Below are 26,907 nucleotides of genomic sequence, written 5' to 3' on the forward strand. Positions count from 1 at the left end.
AGATATGAAAATGGAACGAACTGTTTCAGGAGGAAGTAAGTTCTCTGTCACTGGAGAAATGCAAGTAGAAATGGAACCAGCATTTGGCAGGATGTTTGTGATTTTTAAAATTCTCATCTATAAATTATGTACTATTGAGTCTGTAGTTTACAAAGCACAATAAACAATGTAATTATATAGAGGCAACATAATCAAAATGAAAGAATATTTATCAAGAGAGAAGAAGCTATCATTCAGACTTCCTACGAAAACTCTTAAGAGAAGTAGGATATTCAAATCATCCCCCCCAAAGCCCTTCTAATTTCTAAGAAGACAAGAAAAAATATTTTTAAATATTTAATACTTACAATTGCTAACATGTTAGTGTGAGGTCATACTCATGATGATAAAATTTGTTTGCTGGACAGGTATATTTTAGTACATTGGTCGCCTTGTGAAGTATAAAATTTTGCAGTATATTTTTTACCTTAGATTTCTATAGGCTATGTTTGCTTCTTGTGAAATATTATTTAGCATATCTATGATGTAGTTGTAACATTGTCTTTGTGGAAAAATACAGCTTGTTTTCTGGCACACACCTAGGAATAATTCGCGGAAAGCCCTTTAGTACATGGTGAGGGCAAGGGCTCAGCTGTCGGATGGGCTCTGTGGGAGCTGGTAAGAAGGTGTGAACTCTGGGGCCATGATACACGCTACGCTGCTGCTGGAGTGGGAGCTAAAGAGTCACTCATGGTATCAACTATCTCTCGTTACACTTTTCTCTTTTCAAGGTTGCATCCCAACCCTGGAAAAGGGTGAAGGGAGGACACAGAAAGGTAGACAGACAGGCATCTGGAACACACAAAAGCACGCTGCTCAAGTGCTGCTTTCATGAGAGATGTTTTAATACTGTAACAGAGGAAATAGTCCTCCTGCTTTTTAAAGTTAAGGTAGCAAGCAGAACAAGCCTGGGCTTTTCAAAAATATGACTCCCTTCACTGGAAACTTCTTGCATTTGTCACATAGATGATCTGGCAGAAGTAAAAGAGATATGTGTGTGAGCATGTCCTAAACAAAAATATGGGCCAGCATTTTTTGTTTTTCCAACTTGTGAAAGTAACATTCCTTTCCCCTGAATTTGGAGACTCCTTCCAGCTGCCTTCTAAATATTTCAGGCACTAACGCTGAAAGTTCTATATCAAAATTCTGTCTTAATAAATAATCTGGCAATTCCTTAGAGCACTCAGTTTCTACCCTTATAATGCTTTTCAGCAAATCTAGGGTCTGTAGAGACCCAGCTGAAAACACTGCTTTATTCTAAAGCTAAGAAGTAAATGCATTTTGGGTATATTCATGAAGTTATAATCACCCAGGTTTATAGCCATCAAAAAGCTACTCACTGACCACTGGTGGCTTGTTTGAAGTTAACTCAGAGTCTTATTTCAAGCTCTAGGGCAGATCCATCCAATAGAAATACATTGTGAGTCATAATGCAATTTAAAATTTTCTAAAATTTACATTTTTAAAAAGTAAAAAGAAATAGATGAAATTTATTTTAACAATCCTTTATTTAACCCAATATTTCCAAGATGTTATCGTTTCAACATGAAATCAATATAAAAAATTTAATAAGGTATTTTACATTCTTTTTTTAATACTGATTCTTCTAAATTGGGTGTATATTTCAGTTATAGGATGTATTAATACATTATAATATTATATTAATACATTATAATATTATAACATAATATTATAATATATAATATATAATATTATAATATATATATAGTGCATCTCAATTCAGACTAGGCACATTTCACATGCCGAGTAGCCACGTGTGGTTAGCGGCCATCATACTGAACATTACTGTGGTAGGAAACCGATCAAATAGCCCCTGTTGAAGAAGTGTGCTAAAACAAACATGACCAAGTATAAAATTGGAAGGTTAATGTCACTCAAATCAGAACACTGTAATTGTCTACTGGTGAAATTTATCTTAACAAGTATTATTCTCCATTACAAACACCAGTCCTGTGGTTAGAACTGAGACCAAAAAAAATGTAGGTACAGCCATCTGGAAGCATTTGCCATGTCTCCTGAGTATCAATGTTGAATTCTAAGTGCTTGGTTGCTTGTAAGATTTATGGTGGGTTTGGTCTCTATATTCTTCCATTTTATACCCCCACCTCCTACACCCCCCGTTCCCTTCCAAGTTCTGAACAATGGAGAAAACTCAGAGACTATATTCCCTAAGCCAATGAGAAGCAAGTACCAATCTTTTTAATCTGAGATCATTGTAGATTCATAGGCATATATAAGAAATGATACAGAACAATCCCTTGTACCCTTTACCCAGTTTCCCCCAGTAGTAACATCTTGCCAAATTGTAGTACAATATCAGAACCAGGATGTTGTCATTGTCAAGATACAGTACATTTGCATCACCACAAGGATCCCTCCTGTTGTCCTTTTGTAGGCACACCTACCTCACTGTCACCCCCACCTCCTCATTAATCCCTCATGACATGTAATGTGTTCATTTTTATGATTTTGTCGTATCAAGAATGGTATGTAAACTTTGGGGATTGGTTTAATTCTCAGCATAATTCTTTGGAGATTCATCCAGGTTATGTGTATTTAATAGTTGATTCCTTTTTATTGCTGAGCAGTATTCTTTGGTATGGATTACCACAGTTTATTCACCTATCGAGGGGATATATGGGTTGTTTCCAGTTTGTAGTTACAAATAAAGCTGCTATAAACGTTCATGTATAGGTTTCTATGTGAACATGAGTCCTTCTTTCTCTGGGATGAATGCCCAAGAATGCAATTGCGGGGTTTATATGGTACTTGCATGTTTAGTTTTTTAAGAAACCACCAAACTCTTTTCCAGAATGGCTATACTGTTCATTGCACCAGCTGTGTATGAGTGATCATTTCTCCACATCCCCACCGGCATATGGTGTTACTATTTTTTTTTTTTTAATTTTCGCCATTTGCTAGGTTTATTGTGATATCTCACTGTGGTTTTAATTGTTATTTTCCTAATGGCTAATCATGTTGAACATCTTTTCATGTGTCCTCTTCAGTTCATGTCTTATGCCCATGTTCTACCTGGATTGTTTTTACTGTTGAGTTTTGAGAGTTCCTCATATATCCTAGATAATATCCTTTGCCAAATATGTGATTTGCAAATGTTTTCTCCCATGCTGTGGCTTACCTTTTCATTCTCTTAACAGGGTCTTTCACAGAGCAAATGTATTTCATTTTGACAAGCTTTAATTTGTCAACTTTCCTTTTATGGATCATGTTGTTAATGTCAAGTCTAAGAATGCTTTGCATAGCTCTAGATCCTGAAGATTTTCTCCTGTAATAATTTTCTGAAAGTTTTACATTTGAGTCTGTAATCTATTTGGAGTTAATTTTTGTATAAGGAATTAGGTCAAGGTTTATTTCTTTGCCTATGGATATCCAAATGCTTCAGTGCTATTTGTTGGAAAGGCTATCCTTCCTTAGTTGAATCATTTTCATGCTTTTCTCAAAAATCACTCAGGCATATTTGTGTGGGTCTGTTTCTGGGTTCTCTGTTCTTTCTGCCAATACCATACAATTTTGATTACTATAGTTATATAATTAATCTTGAAATCATGATGACTGATTCATTTCACTCTGTTCTTCTCTTCCAAAATTGTTTCAGCTATTCTGTTCCTTGGCCTTTTCATATAAATTTTAGAATAATCTTGTTGATATCTGTGGGGAAAAAAATCCTGCCAGGATTTTTATAGGAATTGTGTTCAACCAGTGTATCAGCTTGGAAAGAACTGACATCTTTACTATGTTGTGTTTTCTAATCCATGAACACGGTATGTCTCTCCATTTATTCAGCTTTTCTTTGATTTGTTTTTATTATCTATATGTAGCTTTCAATGTACAAGTCCTATACATGTTTTATTATTTACATAAAAGTATTTCCATTTTTTGAGTGATTATAACTTATATTGTGCTTTTCATTTCAGTGTTCATGTGTTCATTGCTAGTATATAGAAATATAATTGATTTTTGTGTGTTTATCTGGTATCCTGTGACCTTGCTGAACTCACTTATTAGTTTTAGGAGTTTTTTTGTAGATTGGGGTCTATGTAGACAATTATGTCATCTACAAATAAGGGGCAGTTTTATTTCTTCCTTTTAGAAATGAATACATTTTATTTCCTTTTAATGTCTCATTGCACTATCCAGAATTTCTGCACTATATTGAGTAAGAGTGGTGAGAGTGGACCTCTTCGCCTTGTTCCCAATCTTAGGGGAATATCAAGTATAATAATGTTAGCTGTACGTTTTTGTAGATGTTCTTCGTCAAGGTGAGTTCCCCTCTATTATTAGTTTTCTGAGACCTTTTATGATTGAGTGTTGAGTTTTGTCGAATTATTTTTCTGCATTGATTTATATAACCATGTGATTTATCTTCTTTAGCCTGCTGATATGGGGGAGTACACTTATTGATTTTCAAATACTAAATCAGTTTTGCATCCTTGGAATAAACCCTACTTTGCCATGGTGTATAATTCCATTTATGCATTGCCGAATTCTACTTGCTAATATTTTGTTAAGGATTTTTTCATGTGTATTCATGAGGGATATTGGTCAGTACTTTTTTTTTCTTTTTTGTACCATCTTTATCTGGTTTTGGTATTAAGGTAATACTGTCTTAAAATGATTGTTTTTTACTATCTGGTTTTGGTATTAGGGTAATACTGTCTTAAAATGATTATTTGTTACTATTTTAATTAGACTTCACATTTAACATTACATTAGTTTCAGGTGTGCAGCATAGTGCTTAGACAATTACATAATTTACAAAGTGATCTCTCCAATTAGTCTAGTACTTGGTACCATATCTAGTTATTACAATATTACTGACTATATTCCCTAAGCTGTACTTTACATCCCCGTGACTATTTTGTAACTACCAATTTGTACTTCTTAATCCCGTCACCTTTTTCACTTAAACCCCCTCCCATCTGGCAACCTTCAGTTTGTTCTCTGTATCTATGAGTCTGTTTGTTTTGTTTATTTTGTTTTTTAGATTCTACATACAAGTGAAATCATATGGTATTTGTCTTTCTCTGTCTGACCTACTTCCCTTAGCATAATACTAGCCTCTAGGGCTGACCATGTTGTTGAAAACAGTAAAATTTCATTCTTTTTCGTGGCCGAGTAATATTCGTGTGTGTATGTATGTGTCACACACAGATATATTTCACATCTGCTTTATCCATTCATCCACTGATGGACATTAAGATTGCTTCTGTGTCTTGACTATTATAAACAATGCAGCAATGAACATATGGATGCATTCATTTTTTCCAAGTAGTATTTTGAATTCCTTTGGATAAATACCCAGAAGTGGAATTGCTGGGTCATAAGATAGTTCTTTTTAATTTTTTGAGGAACCTCTATACTGTTTTCCATACTGGCTGCACTAATTTGCAGTCCCTTTTTAATTTTTTGAGGAACCTCTATACTGTTTTCCATACTGGCTGCACTAATTTGCAGTCCCTTTTTAATTTTTTGAGGAACCTCTATACTGTTTTCCATACTGGCTGCACTAATTTGCAGTCCCGCCAAGAGTGAATGAGGGGTCTCATTTCTCCACGTCCTCATCAACACTCATTGTTTGTTGATTTATTGATAGCCATTCTGACAGGTGTGAGGTTGATATCTTATTGTGGTTTTAATTTGCATTTCCCTGATGATTAGTGGTGCTGAACATCTTTCTCATGTGTCTGTTGGACATCTGTATGCCCTCTTTGGAGAAATGTCTATTCTGGTCCTTTGCCCATTTTGTTAATCAAATGGTTTCTTGTTTTGATGTCAAGCTGTATGAGTTCTTCTTATATTTTGGATAATAACTCAGTATCAGTTAAGTCATTTGCAAATATCTTCTTCCATTCAGCAGGTTGCCTTTTTGTTTTATTCGTTTCCTTTTGGATGCAAAAGCTTTTTAGTTTGATGTAGTCCCATTGTTTATTTTTGCTTTTGTTGTCTTTGCCCTAGGGAACATATCCAAAAAATTACTGCTAGACCAATGTCAAAGAGTTTATTGCCTGTATTTTCTTCTAAGAGTTTTATGGTTTCAGGTTTTACATTTAAGTCTTTAAATCCATTTTGAGTTTATTTTGTATATGGTATTAGAAGGTGGTCTAATTTTTTTTTTTTGCATGTATCCAGTTTCCCTAACACCATTTTATTGAAGAGACTGTCTTTACCCTTCTGTATATTCTTGCCTCCTTTGTTGTAGATTAAATGACCATATAAGCATGGGTTTATTTCTGGGCTCTCTATTCTGCTCCATTGATCTATGTGTCTGTTTTTATGCCGGTACTATGCTGTTTTGATTACTATGATCTTGTAGTATAGTTTGATATCAGGTAGCGTGATACCTCCAACTTTGTTCTTTCTCAAGATTGCTTTGCCATTAGTATTTTGATAGGGATTGTACTGAACCTGTAGATTTCTTCAGGTATTATGGACATTTAATGATGTTAATACCTCCTGTCCATGAGCACAGTATATGATTCCATTTATTTGTGTCTTCGATGTCTTTCTTCAGGGTCTTATACCAAGTTTACCCAAAAATAAGATCTAGCCGGACAATTAGCTCTAATGCATCTTTTGGAGCAAAAATTAATATAAGACCAGGTCTTATTTTACTATAATATAGTATATATAATATAAGACTGGGTCTTATATTAATTTTTGCTCCAAAGGACGCATTAGAGCTGATTGTCCGGCTAGGTCTTATTTTCGAGGAAACACAGTAGCTTTCCAAGTACCTCCTTCATTAAATTTATTCCTAGGTATTTTATTCTTTTTGATGCAGTTGTAAATGGGATTGTTTTCTTAATTTCTCTTTCTAATAGTTCGTTATTGTTGTATAAAAAATGCAACTGATTTCTGAATATTAAATTTGTGTCCCGCTACTTTACTGAATTCATTTATTAGTTCTAATAGTTTTTTGGTGGAATCTTTTGGGTTCTCTATATATAGTATCAAGTCATCTGTAAATAAGAATTTTACTTCTTCCTTTCCAACTTGGATACCTTTTATTTCTCTTTCTTTTCTAATTGCTGTGGCTAGGACTTCCAATGCTATATTGAACAACTTTGATAAAAAGTGGACATCTTTGTCTTGTTCCTGATCTTAAAGAAAAAGCTTTCAGCTTTTCATGATTGAGTGTGATATTATATGGGTTTGCCATATATGGCCTTTATTATGTTGAGGTATGGTCCCTATATCCCCACTTTGCTGAATTTTTAACATAAATGTTAGATTTTGTCAAATGTTCTTTCTGCATATTGATACAATCATATTTTTTTAATCCTTCATTTTATTTATGTGGTGTTCTGGTTAATTGATTTGTGGATATTGAATCAACCTTGTATGACAGGAATAAATCTCACTTGAACATGGTGTATGATCTTTTCAGCATATTGCTGAATTTGGTTTGCCAATATTTTCTGGAGGATTTTGCATCTGTGTTCATCAGGGATATTAGCCTATATAAACCTTCTATTTTAGCTGGCTTTCTGAGACACCACTCTGTTAGAAGATGGGGTTCTACCATCTCATTACTGCCAGGCAGATGTAGAAGTCCAGGTTCCTTCTCAGCTTCCACTGATACTGAGGAGTCCAGGCTCCCCATGTGGTCTCCACTGACACCACAGGTGGAATTGAGCTTGTTGCTGGTCTAGCTCCTCGTTTGGCTTCTCTGACACCTCCCTGGCAGGGGTGTTGAGGTTCCTCATTATAACACTGATGAGAGTGGAAATCTACAGGCATGAGTAGGGGCAGGGCCATAGTTTTTTCTGCATTTGGCTTGGGTAGAGTTGTTATTGTATTAAGGTTTTCTGTCTTGCTAGGCTACCCCTAACCAATCCTTCAGCTAAACAGAGGAGGCTTTGGTGGGACACTTTTTTGTTTGATTCTTGTTTGTGCTCATAGGCATTTCCAGGTTGCTGTCTTGTTCAGCTCCAGGTCTGGGATATGTGAGGCAAAAAGAAAGCCCAGAGAAATCACCACCAAGTTATTCTTTTAGTCTGGAAGTCCCTAGCAGGTCTGCCTTCTTTTCTCCAACATTCAGAGTTTTCTTAGGTTTGTTATATAGATAATGCTCAGGTTTTTAACTGTACTTAGCAAGAAGAAAGGGAAAAGTACATCTCTTACTCCATTTTCCTGGAAGTAGAAGTCATTGGAAGTACCATTTTCTTAATCCGTGCAGATACCCTGTAAACCACAATGCAGAGCTCTCCAGGAAAAGCTGGACTGGAGAATAGGCCTGGAACTGAGGCTGAAATGGAATCTCCTCCACTGTAGATCTGGGCCTTGGGACCCTCACACTCAGGCATGAGTGCACAGTACATAAATTTAACAACTTAGATGAAATGGACTGAGTCCTCAAAAGCCACAAACTACCAAACTCACTAAAGGTGAAATAAATCAGGTGTTACAACTATTAAAGAAGTTGTATCAAACGCATTAACTCTTCCACTTAAAAACATGTAGAGTAAGGCTTGGGAACAGTTGTTGTCCTAGAGTGTTTTCACCAAACCACAAGGCTGTGTTACACGTGCCATCAGCACCAGCTTATCTCCCCAGTTTTGCTGTCCTTTGCTCCCCTACAGGAAGTTGTGGCTCACTGGATTGCTGAAAGTCGCATTGCCATTGAAGAGATCCGCTTGTTGACCCTGAGAGCTGCCCACAAAATTGACACTCTGGGCAGCAGTGGCGCTAAGAAGGAGGTGAGGCCCCTAGGACCACCATTGGCCAAGCCTGTTCCGGTTTCTCCACCCATTGGGCATTTCAGGTCCCACTGGTGCCTTGATGGCACTGGGAATATTGGAAGCTTCTGTATGGTTTTGGTTTAAAGATTATAAATGTATGGCACCTACTAGTTTTCTTGAGATGTAGCCACAGGGATTAGGGAAATCCTAGACTTCATACAGACCTGGAATTGTACTCAGTATGTCACTTTCTGCTAGCCTTGTGACACTAGGCCAAGTATCTAAGCTTTCTGCCTATGGCGTAGGGTTCTAATAAAGAGTGACCAGGGTGATAGAGAATGCACAGCACTGTGTTGACACATAAAAGGTGCCCTGCCTTCTTATGCTTCTGGCTTGTATGGAATAAGAATGTGATCATTTAATTCTAAATGCCAATAACATTGCTAAGAGAAAACTGATTAGTAAAGACTCTTGAACTCTTTTTATGAGCCTTAAGGTGATGAAAGTAATTTATCGGCTGCCTGAAATTCTTTTGGAAACAAAGCAAGCTAGAAATAAATAAAATGTGATTTGGAAGAGCTACTATCTCTTTCCAAAAGGTCTGTATTGACTGAAATATGGCCGTTCGCTGCATCACAGCGGATCCTTATTGTCCTTCATCAAAGATCCTGTTTAAGTGGTGATGCATGTGGGAAAGTTCCCTCATTCCATTTCACAAAGAAAATACAGATCATATCAGAGTGTCACAATGTGTATTGTTGAAGAAAGGTACATTCTTTTTGTGTCTTGCTTTTGTAGATTGCAATGATTAAAGTGGCTGCCCCTCGGGCTGCCTGCAAAATTATTGACCGGGCCATCCAAGTGTGTGGAGGTGCAGGTGTTTCCCAGGATTACCCGCTGGCTAACATGTGAGTAGATGTCATTTAATAACCATCTAATTTTGATAGGCTTGGAGTTAAACATCTACAGATGCCGTGACACTGTTTAAGAAGAAAACAAAGATACTAACCTAGTTTAAAGCATAATTGAATGCTAGATAATGGACTTGTTATATGGGGATTTTCAGCTACACTGAACATCAGCGACCTACCCTCCTCACTGTTCAAAGGTCAACTGTAATTAATATAGGTACTTTAACATACAGCTCAGGATGAATTAATAGTTGCTCTTACGATTACAACTAGTGTCTCAGTCAATTATGTAAGCTTTGACACTGGGGTTCCTGGGTAGAAGAAACAGCATGGGATGTTCACCCGGAACTAGGAAGGAAAGGAGGGGGCAGAGAAGGCCAAAGGGAGCCAGGGCCAGGCTGAGGTGTGTAAACCGAGGGCGGCTTGCCACATCCACAGGAGGCCTCAGCCAGTGTGCGCAGGGCGCACCAGTGACCGTCTCATGTCCAGATTCCGGTTGCTGGGAGTCGAGAAGGAATACTCGCCATTGTCCACCCCCACAGTCACAGGCCACCTGCTCTATCACATCCCTTTCCCCTCATCCATTTCTAACCTTAACAAAGAACTACGTATCTACACTGTAGAGTTATAAATGTAGAAGTATTACATATTTATACTTCACTGCTTCTGGCTTACCTAAGAGATCCCCTACAGTTGTAGCAACTTCTAGCAACCTGTAGCTAATCAAGGCTGAGACTAAGCCCACTGCACTATGCCCTTTGAAAGTACAGTTCCCAAGGTGAGAACTTGAAAATGACATTTCAGAAGTCTGTGGGCTTCTTTCTTTGATTTTCCCTCTGCTCTTTTTCTTATCACTGCTTTGGTGAGACTGCAAAAATTAATAATTTGGGCTTAGAATCAGAGTGACTGACATTAAAGTATCTGTTCCGCTCTGGTAACTCCTGCCATCCCTGTTCCTTCTGTTTGTCCAGGTACGCCTTAACACGAACCTTACGCTTAGCAGATGGGCCTGATGAAGTCCACCTCTCGGCAATTGCAGCATTGGAGCTTCGGGACCAAGCCAGCAGCTTGAGGGCCAAGGTGTAAGGAGGCGGCACTGTCTCACCTTTAGACAAACTTCATGGGCTCCAGCATTTGAATCTTTCTATTTTTGCAGCAATTTAACTACAGGACTTAATTACTTTCGGTAAAGATTTGAGCATCTATTTTGATCAGTAGGTTTTATAATTTCAAGGTGTTAGGCTGATGTCATTCAGTCTAATACCTAAGTGTTTTGCATTTTTTAAATACTCAATTAGTAGAGCGATAATGAAGTAAATGACAGCTAAAGCATAGGCATAAAAATATTTTCACTTTGATTCTCATGAATTGTTTCATTTAAATAAATATTCAACGAATATGTAATCATTGCTTTGTAAATAACGGGATCTCCTTTTTAACATTGGTCTTAGGAGTTGGTTTAATATTTTGTAGTAATGTTTACTTTGGAGAAAGATGCTTCATATAAGTCTTTTTATAATTCAACAGGAAGCATTTATACATAATATCTGAATGCAGTTTTACTACAAAATATGGCATATGACAAAATATAATTAAGAAAAATTTTTATAATTTATAATATGTTGATGAGACAGTGGATAGTTTAAGGTACAAGAAAGTTATTTAATTTTGAGAAGAGAAGAGATTAAAGACGTCTGCTCTAACTGTGTCCCATTAAATCAACACCCTTGTATTAAGAGCAGACTCCTGTGGCTCTTTAAAGCAGCTGGTTCAGTATAGCAGCCATGGGCCAGCGTGACTCTTGAGCACTTGAATTGTGGCTAGTGCAACTGAGGAACTGAATTTTTGATTTTTAAAAATTTTAATTAATATTGATTCTCAACTCAGTTACTGGAAATCTTTTAAGTATACTTCAACTAACTTGGGTATGTGAATTGACTTTTTCAAATGTAAATTTTATGAAATCTAAATACAGAGCAAGTATTTTGAATGAAAATTTAGCATCTGAATTAAGAAATAAGGTATAAAATATACACCAAATTTTGATAGTATGAAAAAATAGTAAATATTTTCATTAATACTTCTTAAATATTGATTACATGTTGAAATAAAATTTGGATATAGTGAATAAAATATATTAAAATTAATTTTACCTGTTTCTTGTTACCTTTCTAGTGTGGATGCCACTGGAATAGTAACTGGTGAATTTTTCAGTCTTCAAATGAAAGCATTTTTATTTCTAAAAATGACAAAATTGTTTTATTAGAAAGCATACACATCACATCAGTGTGCTGATGTTCTGAGATTATTTCAATCACTGTTTAAATGTTGTCTTGGAGTGTGGGGGCGTAGAAGCAGACATTTGACAAAGACCTGGGTTCTGATTCCTTATGTATCACGTGGGCCTCTTAAACATTTTTCCTTTGAGCCTTAACCTCTCTCTACACCTCATTTTTCTTTCTGCACGTTGGAATTAACCTTTAAACCTAGAGGACTCTTACTTACCTAGGGTTTCTTAAACAGTCACTGAAGCCATATTGAAGAAGCACCTTGATATTTGTGAACCACAATAAAGTACTGTATAAGGTATCCTTAAACTGGATAAAATCTTATAACCCAAGCTAGTTAACCTTATTACTAGTTTTAAAAGTTGTGACTTAAATCAGGGTTGTTTCTGAACAATTAGAATTAAAGGTTATATCTTGTACTTACGGTTTTGTGATCATTGTTTTCTCTTTGAGGAAAATGGGCTAAGCTGGTGGTTAACTATTTTTATCTATGTCTGTCATATACACAGTCACTCCCTGTGGTCCATATTCACTTCTCTCCCTTACCCTTAATTTATTCAGATAAAATGCTGTAAAGAATAGTAAGGGTTGTTTTCAAAGGGCAGAGTCCAGTCTCCAAAGGATAAAGTAAGCTCAGGGAACCCTGGCCTCAGTTGCAGTGAGTGAATGGACTAAGCATGGGAGCCTCCAGGCCATTTCTGGGGTCTCCTCAGGTTTTCCCCTGGGACAGGCAGCCAGGTTTGCTGAGCATCTGGCAGCACATGGTTTGAAAGGAAGAAGCTGCCCTTTGTAATACCCCACATGGTGGGAAGAAGGCGAGAACTCACCAGTCAGTGCTTTACCGGGCGGGAAGTCTCCAAGATTTGCATGTGGTCAGCAGCAGGGAGCACTGTCCGGCAGGGACGTCACCACGAGGCTCCCCACAAAGCTGTCGTGGACGGTGTGGCAGTGCTTTTCCAGGGGGAACCTCTGGCAGCTGACATTTTAACCTGGGGGAACACATAAGGGGAAGTTCAGCTGCTCCTGGAAGAGCTGATTTCCTCAGCACCCTGTGCTATTTACAAAGGCTCCCCCCCCAAGGCGCACATCACCCCAGCGCTTCACACAGTGTGGTCCACGTACGTGTCATAGGCGCGCTCATATTTCGTCCAAGAAAACAAGCAGGTGAGAAGCCGCCGAGTTCAAGAGCAGCATGCAGGCGCTTTGACAGATGGGCTGCAGAAGGCTTGCAAACACCACGGTCCTCAGTCTTGAATTCAGCAGCAGCAGTTTCTGGGAAGTTAAGAAGAGAGGTACTTCTTATCCAGGCTTCTGAAGGCATTTCAATTAGTGACGGCCTTAAATACATTTCACTTTATAGCCTTTATTTAAGAAAATGTCTTCTCTGGACAAATGCCCTGTTTCAATGAAGCTGGGTAGCCTGAGCGCGGCTTTCCTCTTTCTCTGGCACTTGATGCTCCCATCCCCAAGGAGTAAAGGGGTGCAGAGCGATCAGTGGGCCTACTGTTAGCCCAGGGTTTGGGGCGTGTATTTCTCCTTTTGCCTGGATGACTGGGCTGGTCTCCCATCAGGGCTTCTAGTCTCTCCCCGCAGCCAGCACGACCCTGTCAGCATGTTGCAGGGGCTTTCTGCCTCATCAGCCTAGAATCCACAGGCCTTGCCCTGGCAGACAGTTCCTTCTGAGCTTGTCCCCTGACACCTCTGAGTGCACCGCCCCCGCTCGCTCCCTCCATCACGGCCTCCTGGCTACTGGCCCAACAATCAATCACGGCCAGGCCTCTCAATCTGGTTGTCCCTGTTTTCTCTGCCTGGAAAGATCTACCCTGAGATTTCCAGAAGCCTGCACAAAAGTCTCCTTCTCAAAGTGTTCTTTCTTGACCACTTGTTCTAAACTAGCACGACACACTTTGTCCTTCTCTACTGCTATCTGCCATTCTTTTTTTCATAGCACTTCTCACTGCACATACCGTGTCTCCCCGAAAATAAGCCCCAGTTAAGATCTCAGACAGACAGACAGCAGGGTGTGCACACGGCTCTCCAGGGGCCCCTGCCCTGCACCCCTGCACCAGCTGGGTTGCGGGCTGACACCACCCTGGTGAAGAGCCGTGTTTCACTCTTTAAATGGTTGAAAGTGGACATTGCAGATGCCTCCTCTCCCCACCGCACTCACCTGTCTGACGTTAATTTCTACCATTCTTTTTCTTTACTCCACACCAGCCACACAGAACTTCTGTTCTGCCAATACCTCAGATACTTTTTTTCAATTAGAAAAAGTACTGTTTCCTGTTAAAATAGGGCATTCTTATGGGGTAAAAATATGCAAGAAGAGCGTTCCTGGATTTCCTCACTTATCTCAGCATGCTGGGACTACTGATTAAAATCTTCCCTTACTGAGCAGAAGGGAAAGCTTTCCACCTACTCCTGGGAAATTAGGATACTCTCATTTGACTTTTGGTTACTTGAATGCATTTTTAAAAAATCAAAACCCAACTGTTAACAGGCTTATCTGTCCATAGGCACAGACAGACGTGGGCCTCAAGTCCAATCCTCACATGCAGGCCAGTATTCGAGGTGCCCTGGGGATCGGAAGCGTGTCCCTCACAGGGGACTCAAGTCCCCAGCTCCTGGTCAGCTGCTTGCAAACATGCCGAGTGCCGCCCGTGCGAGGCTGACATTGCCCCTTTGCAAGGACTATGTTGGGTAGAGTCAGGCAGCCCTCTGGCCACAAGTGGTATGTGGTCTAGAAGCTACTTACTCCTCCTGCAATTCCTCGTGAGATCCCTTCAACTGACAAGAGTGGATTCCAATTTCAAAACGGCCCCGCAAATCACACAAGGGAGGAGATGTGGTTAAGGCAACAGCCTCCCCGAGTCCCGCACAGAGCTTGCCCTGGCCCCAGAACCCCCGGCCCTGCCCACTGCCCCTCTGTGACCACGGGCAGCATCCAGAAGTTCTGAGCAGCCTTTGGCCTCACAAGTCAGGGGTGGGGGGGCGAATTAAGGAACTTCATGGCAACTTCAAGGCCAAAGTCCTACCTCGGGGTCTCTGCACTTGCTTCTCTGTTTGCCTGGAAAGTTCCCCCACCCCATGCTCGGAAGCCTTGCTCCTCCCCTGCAAACATGACCTCCTAGGTGCTCCTTCTGTGACCACCCCGTCTAAACACACACATTCAGACCTTACACCCTTCCCTGGTTTGGTTTTCTCCTTAGCACTTTCACCATGTAACATACTCTGTTTCTTTTTTTATGGGGCTTATTAAACCCGTTCCCCCACTAAAAAGTATGTCTAGCAGAGAGGGGTTTGGGTATTTTGTTCACTGTCATTTCCTTAGCATCTAGGACAATGCCGAGAATGGGAATAAATATTAGCTGACCGTGAGAATGGTATCCTTCCACTGGAGGGCAGGGATCCCAGGAATGGTGTGGAACCTCTATCAGAAGTGTGCTGGCATAGGCTGTGTTTACCACCTCGCCCTGCTGATGCTTAAAAGACCTAGAGCCGAGCTTCTCAACCCTGGCTGAGCACCAGCGTCCCCAAGGAGCTGACATAAACTCCGCTGTCCCAGCCCCAGGGTTGTGACGTCAGCGGCAACAAGCCGTACTAGGGATTCGGGTAAACTGGGGGGCCGTGGGTAGAGACTCACTTCCTGACAAATCCTGGTCAGGTCTGTCCAGCTGTTTGACTGCAAACATCAGGAACAGCCGGCTAATGTGAGGAAAAGGGACTCTGGGGATGTGGAAGCGGAAGACTTAGGCCCCCTGAGGGGGCGGGGGTGGGGTGGGTGGGCAGTGACCCTGCAGTGGCTCACCTCCCTCTGACTTGTCCACTGGTTCTGTCCTTGCCTTGCTTGCTGGGCTCTGAGGAGCATTCGGTTGGCCACACTCGGGTTACAGGTCTGCCCCAGCCTGAAGGGGAAGAGAAATGTAATGCAAGCCACACTTGTGATGTCACATTGCTAATACCACGTTAAAGAAAGGAAAAAGAAAGGAACTAATCGTAACAACGTATTTTATTTAACGTCATCTCGCCAAATAGTATCATTTCAACATGTAACCAATACAACAAATTACCAATAAGATATTTTACACTTTCCCCCCAAACTCCAGAGTCTATTTTACATTTGTAACACATCTTAATTTGGAAGCTGAACTTTCAACAGAAATACGGAAATACGTGAACTATAAAAAGTTAACTGTAGGTGGATTTCATAAAATTGAGTTGAAAAAGTAGATTCACATACTCAAATTGTTCCAAACATACTTAAACGTTTTCAAAAACTGAACTGAGCATCAGTTTTTAAATTTAAATAAGTTAACTAAAATTAAATAAAAACTCAGTGTCTTAGAACATTTCCTGTACTCAGTAGTCATTGGTGGTCAGTGACCACTGGATTGGACAGCACAGCTGTGTCCCTTTAGCTTCTGCCGTTCAAGGCGTCACCAGGCCACCTTCCCACCAAAATCGCTCCCTGTGGAAAAGGACTTGGGGCATTATTAGAAATGGAGAATGGATACTGAGCAGCCAAAAACAACCGTCAACTACGGAACGAAGGGAAGGTAGTGATTTTATCTTTCATGTTTTTGTCTAGTGAAGGGAAAAAGTTAATTCCAGTACATTTTCTATTTAAGAGAAAAAGAAAAAAAAATAAACACTCAACAATGAATTACTAAGCATTTCTAGTTTACCAAGGATCCTGTGGTATTACCAATTCCTAACGATTATTTGAGGGATAACTGGTATTTGTTCAGCGTGGTTAGGGTTTCCGAATGGAACAAAAGGTTGGCTCTAATACACAGAAATAGAAGAGTATAAACTCGGTCTCTTAAGGTTACGCAGTTGATTTATGAGCCACAGTCCTTCCAGCTTGGTAGGAATTAATAACAATCTTGTCATGGAAACTGGAGACTTTTTTTATACAATTCAAAACTGTGATCATCAATTATTTTCTCCCAAAATTGTCTGTGATGAGGTTTTTGGCTGCAGGGGAAATGGTCCCTAATTGGCTTACTTGTTGCATTTCATTCCGTTTAGTTCAGAAATCCTACCTCTGCTTCTCAGATGCTAAATGAAGCCACTATCAGGGGCTAAGCCATGCCTCAGGCTGGAGGGGTGGCCTTCTCATCTGGACACGGTCCTTCTTTTTTTTAGAAGAAAAAGCCCCCTTCCCGGAGTGCTGAGAAGTAAATGAGCTTCCTTCTATAGCCTGCTCTCCCCTGTGTCCGTGGCCGCTGCTCGTCAGGCCCGAGCAACACAGACCTATGGAACCTGGCAGTTTGCCCTCCTCCTTTGGTTGAAGGTAGGTTCAAATTCTAAATCCAATTGAAACCTTTTCTGCAAGAAGTCTCTTTCCAAGCCTTCAAGACACTGGACTAAATCCCCAGGAGTAAATAATTTCACAGGCAAAAACATAGTATGCTGTGATCCTCACATACTCAGTTAATGATATTTTTGTTTTATTTTTAACTCTTTTTTTTGCTGGCAAAGTTTGAGACAATAAACATCCAAGAGAGGCAGAAACAGCCACTCATGAAAGCTGTAACATTTGACCTGAATTGTGGGATGAATGCTGAGGGACTTACGCAGTTCCTGCCTGATACTCAGTGTTAGCTTTGCTAGCTCATGATTTTTTAAAGTGTATTAAGTCAAGGATTTCTTATTTAAAGCTAGTCGAAGCAACGCAGCATGAGGCCAACTGGAATTGAAAGAACACTAGATTCATTTTGCAGCCGAGACTTGGGCGATCCAACCAGTCCTACTGAGGGCCCCAGGGGGCTGCGCGTGTGAAGAGCCCCACCCCCATGTCCTTCAACTCAGGCGTCTTTCATCCAGCTGACAACTCACTCAACCTAAAAACCCCACCCAGCCGTACTAGATAGGGCAGCATATTTGTCAACCACACAACCTTGAAAACATAAACTGGTACTTACATCGGCAAACAAATGAAAATATTTTCAAAATTTCTCTTTTAAGATCCCATTTCCACTGTAGAAACTCGAGGACAGCATGCAAGATGAGGCTGAAGTAACTTCAACTGATGAATCTAGAAGCAAGAAGCAAGATAACAGGTGGGATGTCTCCTCATTTACTTCTAGGACCAGCCCCAAACCTCAGTGGGTCAGATTTTGAGAAGCGACTTTGGTTGGAACTACTTAGAAGTCAGAGGAAACTGGCCTGCAGCAGGAATGTGTCATTTGGAAACTGGCTCACTCAGACACAGCCCCAGTTTTATTAATGAGAGTTGGTAAATGTTGCTGTTTGCTGTTACCATCCGTTGTGCGCCGTGTGAATTTGGGCTCTTTTTAATCATGAAGAACTGACTTACAAAGGCACAATTTAATTCATTCAATTGTGTCTACTATGTTCTAGATGTAATGCCAAATTCTGGGGGACTTAAAGATGGACAAGACAGATGTCATCTCTGCACTCACAGAGTTTACTTCCTGTGTGGAAACAGACAGTTAAACAAAATGCTCTCCTTAGCCATCCACACCATCAGGGAGTCACGGAAGGCTCCCAGACCTGAAAACAAAGAGTTATGAGGAGGAGAGAAAAATGCTCTGGATAGAACAGTATGTGTGAAGGTCTGGGGGTGAAAATGTTGGCAAGTTCTAGAAACCGAGAAGTTCACTATTTTTGGAACGATACTGAGAGAGCAGGAGAGACGCCAGAGAGAGAAGCGGCTAGATCACGACAGGCCTCGCCGTCCAAGACGAGGCCCTGGACTTCGGGGTCCTGACAGCAGTGAGGGGTCCTGGGAGGGTCCTCATTGCTGATGAAACATGGATTGAAAGGGTCCTGTATGGGTTATATAATAGATTATTCCATGGAAACTGGACGGGCTTCAGATCATGTGAGAAGTAGGATCCTGTTGCACTGATCCAAGAAAAGACACGTAGAAGCCTACACACCAGGAGAGAGACTAGAGACGGATTCTAGAGATACTTAACATGCAGAAGCAACAAAACACAGTTAATTAAAAGTGGTGAAGGAAATGCTCATGGCTCTGGCATGGCAACTTGGCTAGATTCGAAGATTCACTCAGTTTGATTTAATGATTTTATATTTCTTTTTCATTTTAAACCTTTGATGTAGCTGGGATACATGCAGCGTAAGAAAATGGGGTGGGGACCCACTGTGCAGATCCTTTCCTACAGAAGGTGGGATCTATAGAACGCCTAGCCAGTTGCTTGCTGACTCCATTTTTTCTCTCTCACCCGAATATACACACGTGCTTAGTGGGAAGGCCATTTTCATCACAAGCTATAGGTCACATACGCGGACTGATTTTTTTAGACTGTTTGGTTCTGTTGGCCTTTGGTTTACAGTGCCTACACCACACTTTTTAAATATACCTTACAACCTGGCTGGGCAATGCCGGATGCATTCTTTCCCATATTTTTATAGAGCATGGAGCTCTAACCGTATTCTCACAAATGAGCCATCATTTTGTTGCAGTTTTATTTGAGATTGCATTGAACTTACTCGAAGGACCACTGTCACCTCTGTAATATCGAATCATCCGACCCAGGAACAAGACATGTCACTCCTCTCAAGAACTCCTTTATGCCTCTCAGTAGAGCGCCAGTCTTCATAGAAATATTACGTTCCATGTTCAGGTTATTTCTAAATATTTTAATATTTTGTTGTGGAAACTATTTTTTATTCTATTATATTTCCCATACATGGTTTCCACGTACAAAAACTGCTTTTTTTAAAGTTTTGGCTTTACTGATTTTTGATTTCCCCTTAATAGGTATTGATTTTTTTTAATTTAGTTTTTATTTTTAATCAAATGTGTACATGTCTGACTTTAACAATCAAATCACTGTTCAAAGTCAGTTATGAAAAACATCAGTGGTTCCTCCTTCCCACCTGTCCAACATGCTAATTTCCCATTCCCATTAGCAACCACTTTCACACTTTGAATAAGCATGGCTATCTACTTCTAAGTAATGGCGTAACACTACTACTCGGCTCCCAGTTTTCAGTTTGAAAAAATGTCAAACCTTCAGAAAAGTTACATGAACAATAGAATGAAAACTTGTGTACCCTTAGATTCACATTTGTGCATCCTCTCTCTCTCTCTCTACTATTTGAGTTAATTGCAGAAATCATGTCACTTATCCATAATACAATGATCACACTTGGGAAATTTGACCTTGATAATATTACTATCCATAAATAGTCTGTTATAGTGCTTCTCGTTGATTTTTTTTTAGCCATTATTCATTTTTCTTAATTTAGAAGATTCAATTGTCTTTCATCTTCTCCCCCCACCAAACTTACACTCTCTCACACACACCCTGTTTTTTCATTCTCTCAATATAATCAGATTGGCATGAGAACTACGTAAGCACCACTCAGAACCTTACCTTCGCATTCACACGTCCTATGATTATGTTGCTGTCTGACTCTTCTGAACGCTTCCTCAGGCATGTCCATCTTCCTCTCAGCATATTCAAACACAGAGGTTGACTATCAGTTTCATCTTCCCGAAGAATTTGTTCGCAGAGCCTGTGACCTGCTTTGGTCTGGTCTGGTTGTGCTGTAAGTCAGCAGCGAGCCGTTGTCTTCCTGTGGGATCTCTTCACCACCATCTGGAGCACCCACCTTCCTTTCTTGGCTACCCTGCTGTGGTGGAGAACAGCCTCAGGGATTTTCTTACAAAACATCCAGGGGAGGGAGATAAATCTGAGGCACTGTGTATTTGAAAATGTCAATTTTGTCCCCTCCCTCAGTTGGTAGTTTGGCTGGATTGAGAGTCCTGGGCTGGGGAATCATTGCTCCTTAGGCTTGTGAAGGCATCACCCCCTTGTCCTCTGTCAGTGTCACTGAGACATCCAGTGCTACTCTGATTCTTCTTCCTTTCTAGGAAGTGTCCTCCCTTTCTCCTGCCGCACCCTGCAAGCTTGTTGGAACGTCTTGATTCCATATTATAAAATTTCATAAGGCCATATATTTGTAAGAATTTATTTTCACCCATTGGGTTGGGCACTCAGTGGTATACTGTTCCTTTGGGGGAAAGTTTCTGAAATTTCCATTTTGTCCTCCACCCATTTAGTCAGCGTGGGCTGCTGTAATAAATTACATAAACTAGGTAGATTTAACATTTATTTTTCAAAGTTCTGGAAGCTGAAGTCCAAGATCAAGGCACCGGCAGATTCAGTATCTGTCCAGGGCCATTTCTGGTTTCCATATGCTGCTTTCTCACGGTATCCTTATGTGGCACAAAGAGCTCTCTGGGGTCCCTTTGGCAAGAGCACCAATCCCATACATGAGGGCCTCACCCTCACTGGCCACTCTCACCACTTCCAAAGGCCCCACATCCTAAGAGCATCATCTTAGAGGTCACAATGTCAACATGTGAATTCTGGGGGCACACAAATGTTTAGTCCAGAATACCTCCATTTCAAAACTAGTATTTCATTTTGGATTTAGGTTTTTTGGATAATGGGCCTCCCGGCTCTCATTTAACTTTCATTTCCTGTTTTTCCATCTCTATCTTTTTATTCTTCTTCCGGAAATTTTTCAACTTTATTTCTCGATGTCTTCCATTGTTTTTCATTTCTGCTATTCTTTTAAATTTATCACTGTTGGTTTTAATTCTGTGAAAAAAATATTTTTTAAATGGCATCCTATTGTTTTGTGAATGCAGTGCTTATCTCTGCTGAAATAAGTGATAGCCTTCTTTTCCGATGTTTTCTTCTTCCTTCATCGTCTGTTTTTTTCCAAATGGCCTTTATCCATCCCCCTTTCTGTTTTGGCCCCTTTCAAGCTTCTACTCTCCGAGGCATACACTTACCAGCCTTCAATCTATGGTCTGACTTGAAGCTAAGCTGCTTTAGGAAAGTCCCAGTCACAGGAAGGGTGTGGTTATTGCATCCAGCTCTGTAGCAACTGATCAAGTTTTCTGCTCTCAAGAGATTCAAAAAGATGAATTCACATCTTGATCATTTTAGGGCTGACAAGATAGTCTCTGGCCAACTCTTAACTGTAAAGTCAGGAAATCTGCTTCATTTCCTGTCTTAGAATGCTAGGAAACCAGATAGATGTATACAAAGGGCTGTTTTGAGTCCTGTAAAATATTATAGAGTGAGTTTTGAACTTAAGTTCTAATTGAAGCAACTTCACTGAGCACAACTAAATATTTGTAGAATTACTTTCATGTGACCTTTCTTTTTGAAGACAAATGACTCATTTCTTCACTAATTCAAGCCACATCTTCATAAACTTTTCCCTGAAATAAAGATATTAAGGCCACGGGCTTCCTTTTTCTGCTCACAGACACTGCGTGCATACTTGGCCGGCGCCAGGATGTGAGGCAAATGTTACTTACAGACATACAATGTCATATATACAGTCATCAGAGAGTAACTGAAAGCTCTGGACACACAGTAACTACATAACCTTGTTATATAAACCCTATAGCTTTTCTTCTTTTCCTTTTTCTTTTTTTTTTTTAAAGATTTCATTGGAGAAGGGCAACGGGACTTTATTGGGGAACGAGACTTTATTGTACTTCCAGGACTTTTTTCAAAGTCGAGTTGTTGTCCTTTCAATCTTAGTTGTGGAGGGTGCCGTTCAGCTTCAAGTTGTTGTCTTTTCAGTCTTAGTCATGGAGGGCGCAGCTCAGCTCCAGGTCCAGTTGCCGTTGCTAGTTGCAGAGGGCACAGCCCACCATCCCTTGCGGGAGTTGAACCGGCAACCTTGTGGTTGAGAGGACGCGCTCCAACCAACTGAGCCGTCTGGGAGCTCAGCGGCAGCTCAGCTCAAGGTGCCGTGTTCAATCTCAATTGCAGGGGACAGAGCCCACCATCCCTTGCAGGACTCGAGGAGTTGAACCAGCAACCTTGTGGTTGAGAGCCCACTGGCCCATGTGGGAATCGAACCAGCAGCCTTTGGAGTTAGGAGCACGGAGCTCTAACCACCTGAGCCACTGGGCCAGCCCATAGCTTTTCAATGTTAAACAATGTAAGCATAAGCATTAATTCTTATTTATATATATAACTGAGACTTTCATTAACAGTTCAGGGGCTTTTCTCTTTTCTTACATAGCTATTTCCCTAAACTGGGGCTTTGTAAAAATGATGGAAATGTACACAATCTTCTTTTGTAAACTTGATGGAAAAACAAGCTTTTTAAAAATGGCCACTCTACCCCCTGCATTCACGGGGCCCTGGAGCTCACAGAAAGCCGGCCCTGAATTTGGAAGTTAGATGGCCAGTAATCCAGATGTGAAATTCTTTGCTCCAAATGCTAAATAACACATCAAACAACACATGTAAAAAGTAGCCACAGGAAAGCGTTAACGAACAGGTTACATTCCTGGATGCTTCCACTACCATGGAAGAGAGACAGTCTGTTTCATGATAAGCCCAGTCATTTTTGGGAAACAGTATCATAATTCTTAGAAATGACCTGGCTCTGGGGTTTTTACTTTGGATTAGAGTGGGACTGAGTTATCTAATATTTTTAAAAATATGGGCGTTTGTACATTTTTACATAGAAGGCTTATATTACCTTTCACCACATTCTTAACAGTGAAATAACACATATTTCCTGACCAGCCCAACCCAGGCATTTTGTAAACGACATCAATGTCCAAGGTCAGAAACCTAAGTAGGAAAGAGTCTGCCTGGGAAGCCAGGGTTTGCTCCGGACCCCACCTCACAGCCCAGGAGGCTGGCGCTCTGTCAGGTGTTTGCATCCATTATCTTGGATCCACAGAACACCACCGCGAGGGAGGAGTTAATGACCCCCATATTTAAAGGTGAAAGGTCACACATTGAGGGCCAGGACCGCAGCCTGGACGGCCAAGTCCAGAGCCCATGCTCGCTCCAGGACAACGAGCTGCCTCTCTCTTGCTCCGTTTAAACAAGACTGGGTGACACAAGACCACAAGTGAGACATAGACTTCAACTCCAAGTGCACACAACCACTTGGGGTTGATGTGAATGAGGAGGGAGTGGTTAGTACCAACCCCTAGGTCTTTGAGCACCCAACAGCGATTCCGATATAACTTGGATACCCAAAATTTCACACATACTTTAAAAACACCAACAAAACCAGAAACACATGGGAGCCAGAAGCCTTCTAACCCAGTGCGCATTCCAAGTTTTGGCGTATGCTGTAGACCAGCTCTGGGCTGGCCGCCCCAGCTTCAGGACAGGCTGCCGGGTATGTCTGAAGGCGCTTGAGCTGAACTTATACCAAGCCCACTCCACGGGCAGGTGGCTCTGCGCCCGATCAGCCCTTGTCCTGCTAAATCTAAGAGCAAACTATCCAGTTGCCTCAGCTACAGGTCCTCCAGCCAGCTCAGGCTGCGGTAACAAAATACCACCGACTGGGCTGGGGGGCTTCAGCAGAACATTTTCTCAGTTCTGGAGGCTGGGAAGCTTGAGATCAAGGTTTTGGCAAGGTCAAGTGCACTCTAAGGAATCTCTTCTTGGCTTGTAGGCAGCTGCCATCTTGGGTGCACACAGGGAGAGAGCCAACTCTCTGCCATCTCTTCTTCTAAGGGCACTAATCCCATCATGAGGACCGCACTCTCATGACCTCATAACCCTATTTACCTGCCAAAGACCCCACCTCCACATACATTGGGGGTTAGGGCTTCAATAAATGAATTTGGGGGCAGCGGACATTCAGTCCATAACAACAAGCTTCTCTGAAGCCCCATCCTCCTCCCTTCCCTCATAAAAGCAGCATGAGTGAACCTGATGGTGAAACTACCCATCCTGCAAAAGGAATTGTCATTAAAAACAACGGATTTAACAGTTAACTCATTAGACAGAAAGCACATTCATCCAATTCCTTGTAACCACTCATTTCTATCTCATTTCAAGGGGACTGAACTTCAGATTTTTTTTCCCCGAGGCAGAAAATCTGATCCATAGGTACTGTACGGTTCACTTGGTTTTAAAACTTTGAATGGGTTGCCCATCGTTAAAATCTGATTTCACATGGAAATCCAGATTTCTTCTTCTCTTGGACATGGCAGCACCTGGCCCTGACCACCCCTCCCACAGGTCCCAGTGGAGCCGAGCAGAGGCTACCCTCTGACAGGCCTGGGCGAGCCTTCCCCCCACACATCCACCTGCCGGAACTTTGCAGGCCATGGTGGTAGCCCTGGTCTCTTCCTATGGGAATGGGAGCTGGAGGTTGGTTGCAGTTATCCTCAGCACTCTTAGAAATCAGCTTCCCAAGGAATTCTGTATTCTCTAGCTTTTTCTAATTGTCTAACTTCTGATTCAAAATTTCACGTCACTTTATGAGACTGGTTTGACTGTGTAAACCGTCTGTTTTAGTTTGGGGTGGGAACTCTTCATTTAACTCAGTTGTCAGGCATCCCCCTCAATTAGGAAGCCAATTTAAGTCATTCTCTGGGTCTTGCCTCTTGGTAACCAGGCAGCAACTCAAGGGAAAAGATGTTTCAGTGTGTAGGAAACAGATGTCCTTGTTACCTGAAGATCATGGCATCTCGGTGTTGGGAGCCAAGGTAATTACTTTTTAATTACAGGACTTTAGTTTAGCAAGAGGACTACTTTTGAAAACCAATAAAAAAAATCAGAAACCCCTTTTATGTATCTCAAAGGTCCTTGGAATTTATTTCACCCTGTCCCTGATCCCAAAAGTAAAGATAATGAGAAAACTTGTTGTTGGTAATTGATGACTTCAACAGCTGCCCACTACTGTTACCTCACGGTTTCCAAAGTCCTTTCAGTCACATTTAATCCTCACAGCAGCTCTGTGAAAGGGGAGGTTAAGAATTCTCAGCCTTATTTTACAGATAAGGCAACATACCCACAGGGATCTCTGCATTCCCTGCTCAGACTGCCCTGAGCACTGAAAGGGAAGTGGTTCTATCACGTGGGACACTGTGCGCCCAAGTAGGCGAATTTCACACACAGACCGAGTTTATCTGCAATGTTTTTTTCTCAAACTGCTCTTGCCAGAATCCTAATAAAGCGTACATGTGAGTATAGAAAGGCATTTCCTCATATAATGGGGCCATTTAAGCATCAGGAAAGGGGTCACACAATTTCTAGGTGGAAAGGGATTCCTGAGCTGACTAGAAGTAATCCTCAGAGTACAGAGAAGGTCCTAGCAGGGTCTCTGGCCCGTTCCCAGTGTTTGTTCCCTGCACTGCTCCTCAGATGGGCTGTGTATGATCAGTATCTTTTGAGTTTTGCCACCTGTGACAAACCTCATAACAAAACACACCAAATTGGTCACACCCCAATGCTGTCTATTTTACAACACAGATCTCATTCCTGAACCACAAGGAGGCCTGGACGCCAATGCCTCAACCTGGCACTCAGGACACTGCCCAACTGACCCCTCCGTGGCTCTCAGGCTGGGTTCTCTCTCCTTGAACTCCTCTACACCAACCATATCAGGCAACCCCATCCTGCCAGGTGTCCTGTATTTGCTTTCCTGTCACCCTGCCCATGTTGCCTCACTTTTGTATTTCAGGACAGAGGCAAATTGCCACATACATAAATCTCAGGTAAAGTCTTCACCCCACCCCCCACCCCAAAATTAAAACTCAGCATTTAAATATTGCTTTGAGACCACTTTCAATTCTTTGGGGTAGATACCCAGAAGTAGGACTGCTGGATCATATGATAATTCTATTTTTAATTTTTTTGAAGAACCGCGATAGTGTTTTCCAGGCAGTTATACTAGTTTACGTTCCCACCAACAGTTCACAAGGCTTCCAATTTTTCCACAATCTCCTCATTTATTTTCTGTTTTTTGACAGAAGCCAGCCTACAGGGTGAAAGGTTTTATCTCATTGTAGTTTTGATTTGCATTTCTCCAATGGTTAGTGACTAAGCACCTTGGAGAAATGTCTCTTTAAGTCCTTTGCCCATTTTTAAATGAGGCGGTTGTTCATAGTAGCATTATTCACAGAAGCTAAAACACAGGAACCTAAATGTCCAT

At 41.1% G+C, this 26,907-nt stretch overlaps 1 protein-coding gene across 4 annotated transcripts in view; it reads left to right on the forward strand.

Moving 5' to 3' along the window:
* Positions 1 to 12,385, forward strand: part of ACAD11 (acyl-CoA dehydrogenase family member 11) — a 71,611-nt gene extending 59,226 nt beyond the window's left edge. For 3 of the 4 annotated variants that reach the window (XM_081071998.1, XM_081072000.1, XM_081071999.1), the window contains exons 18-20: positions 8,664 to 8,780; positions 9,561 to 9,670; positions 10,645 to 12,385. In XM_081071998.1, coding sequence (XP_080928124.1) covers positions 8,664 to 8,780; positions 9,561 to 9,670; positions 10,645 to 10,759 — 342 coding nt within the window. In that variant the 3' untranslated portion in view covers positions 10,760 to 12,385. The remainder of the gene's footprint in view (positions 1 to 8,663; positions 8,781 to 9,560; positions 9,671 to 10,644) is intronic. The other variant, XR_013994870.1, reaches the window with a different exon arrangement.
* The last annotated feature ends 14,522 nt before the right edge of the window (positions 12,386 to 26,907 follow it).

The sequence above is a fragment of the Rhinolophus hipposideros genome (genome assembly GCF_964194185.1).
Source record: "Rhinolophus hipposideros genome assembly, chromosome: 14".
NCBI classification, from domain to species: Eukaryota; Metazoa; Chordata; class Mammalia; order Chiroptera; family Rhinolophidae; genus Rhinolophus; species Rhinolophus hipposideros.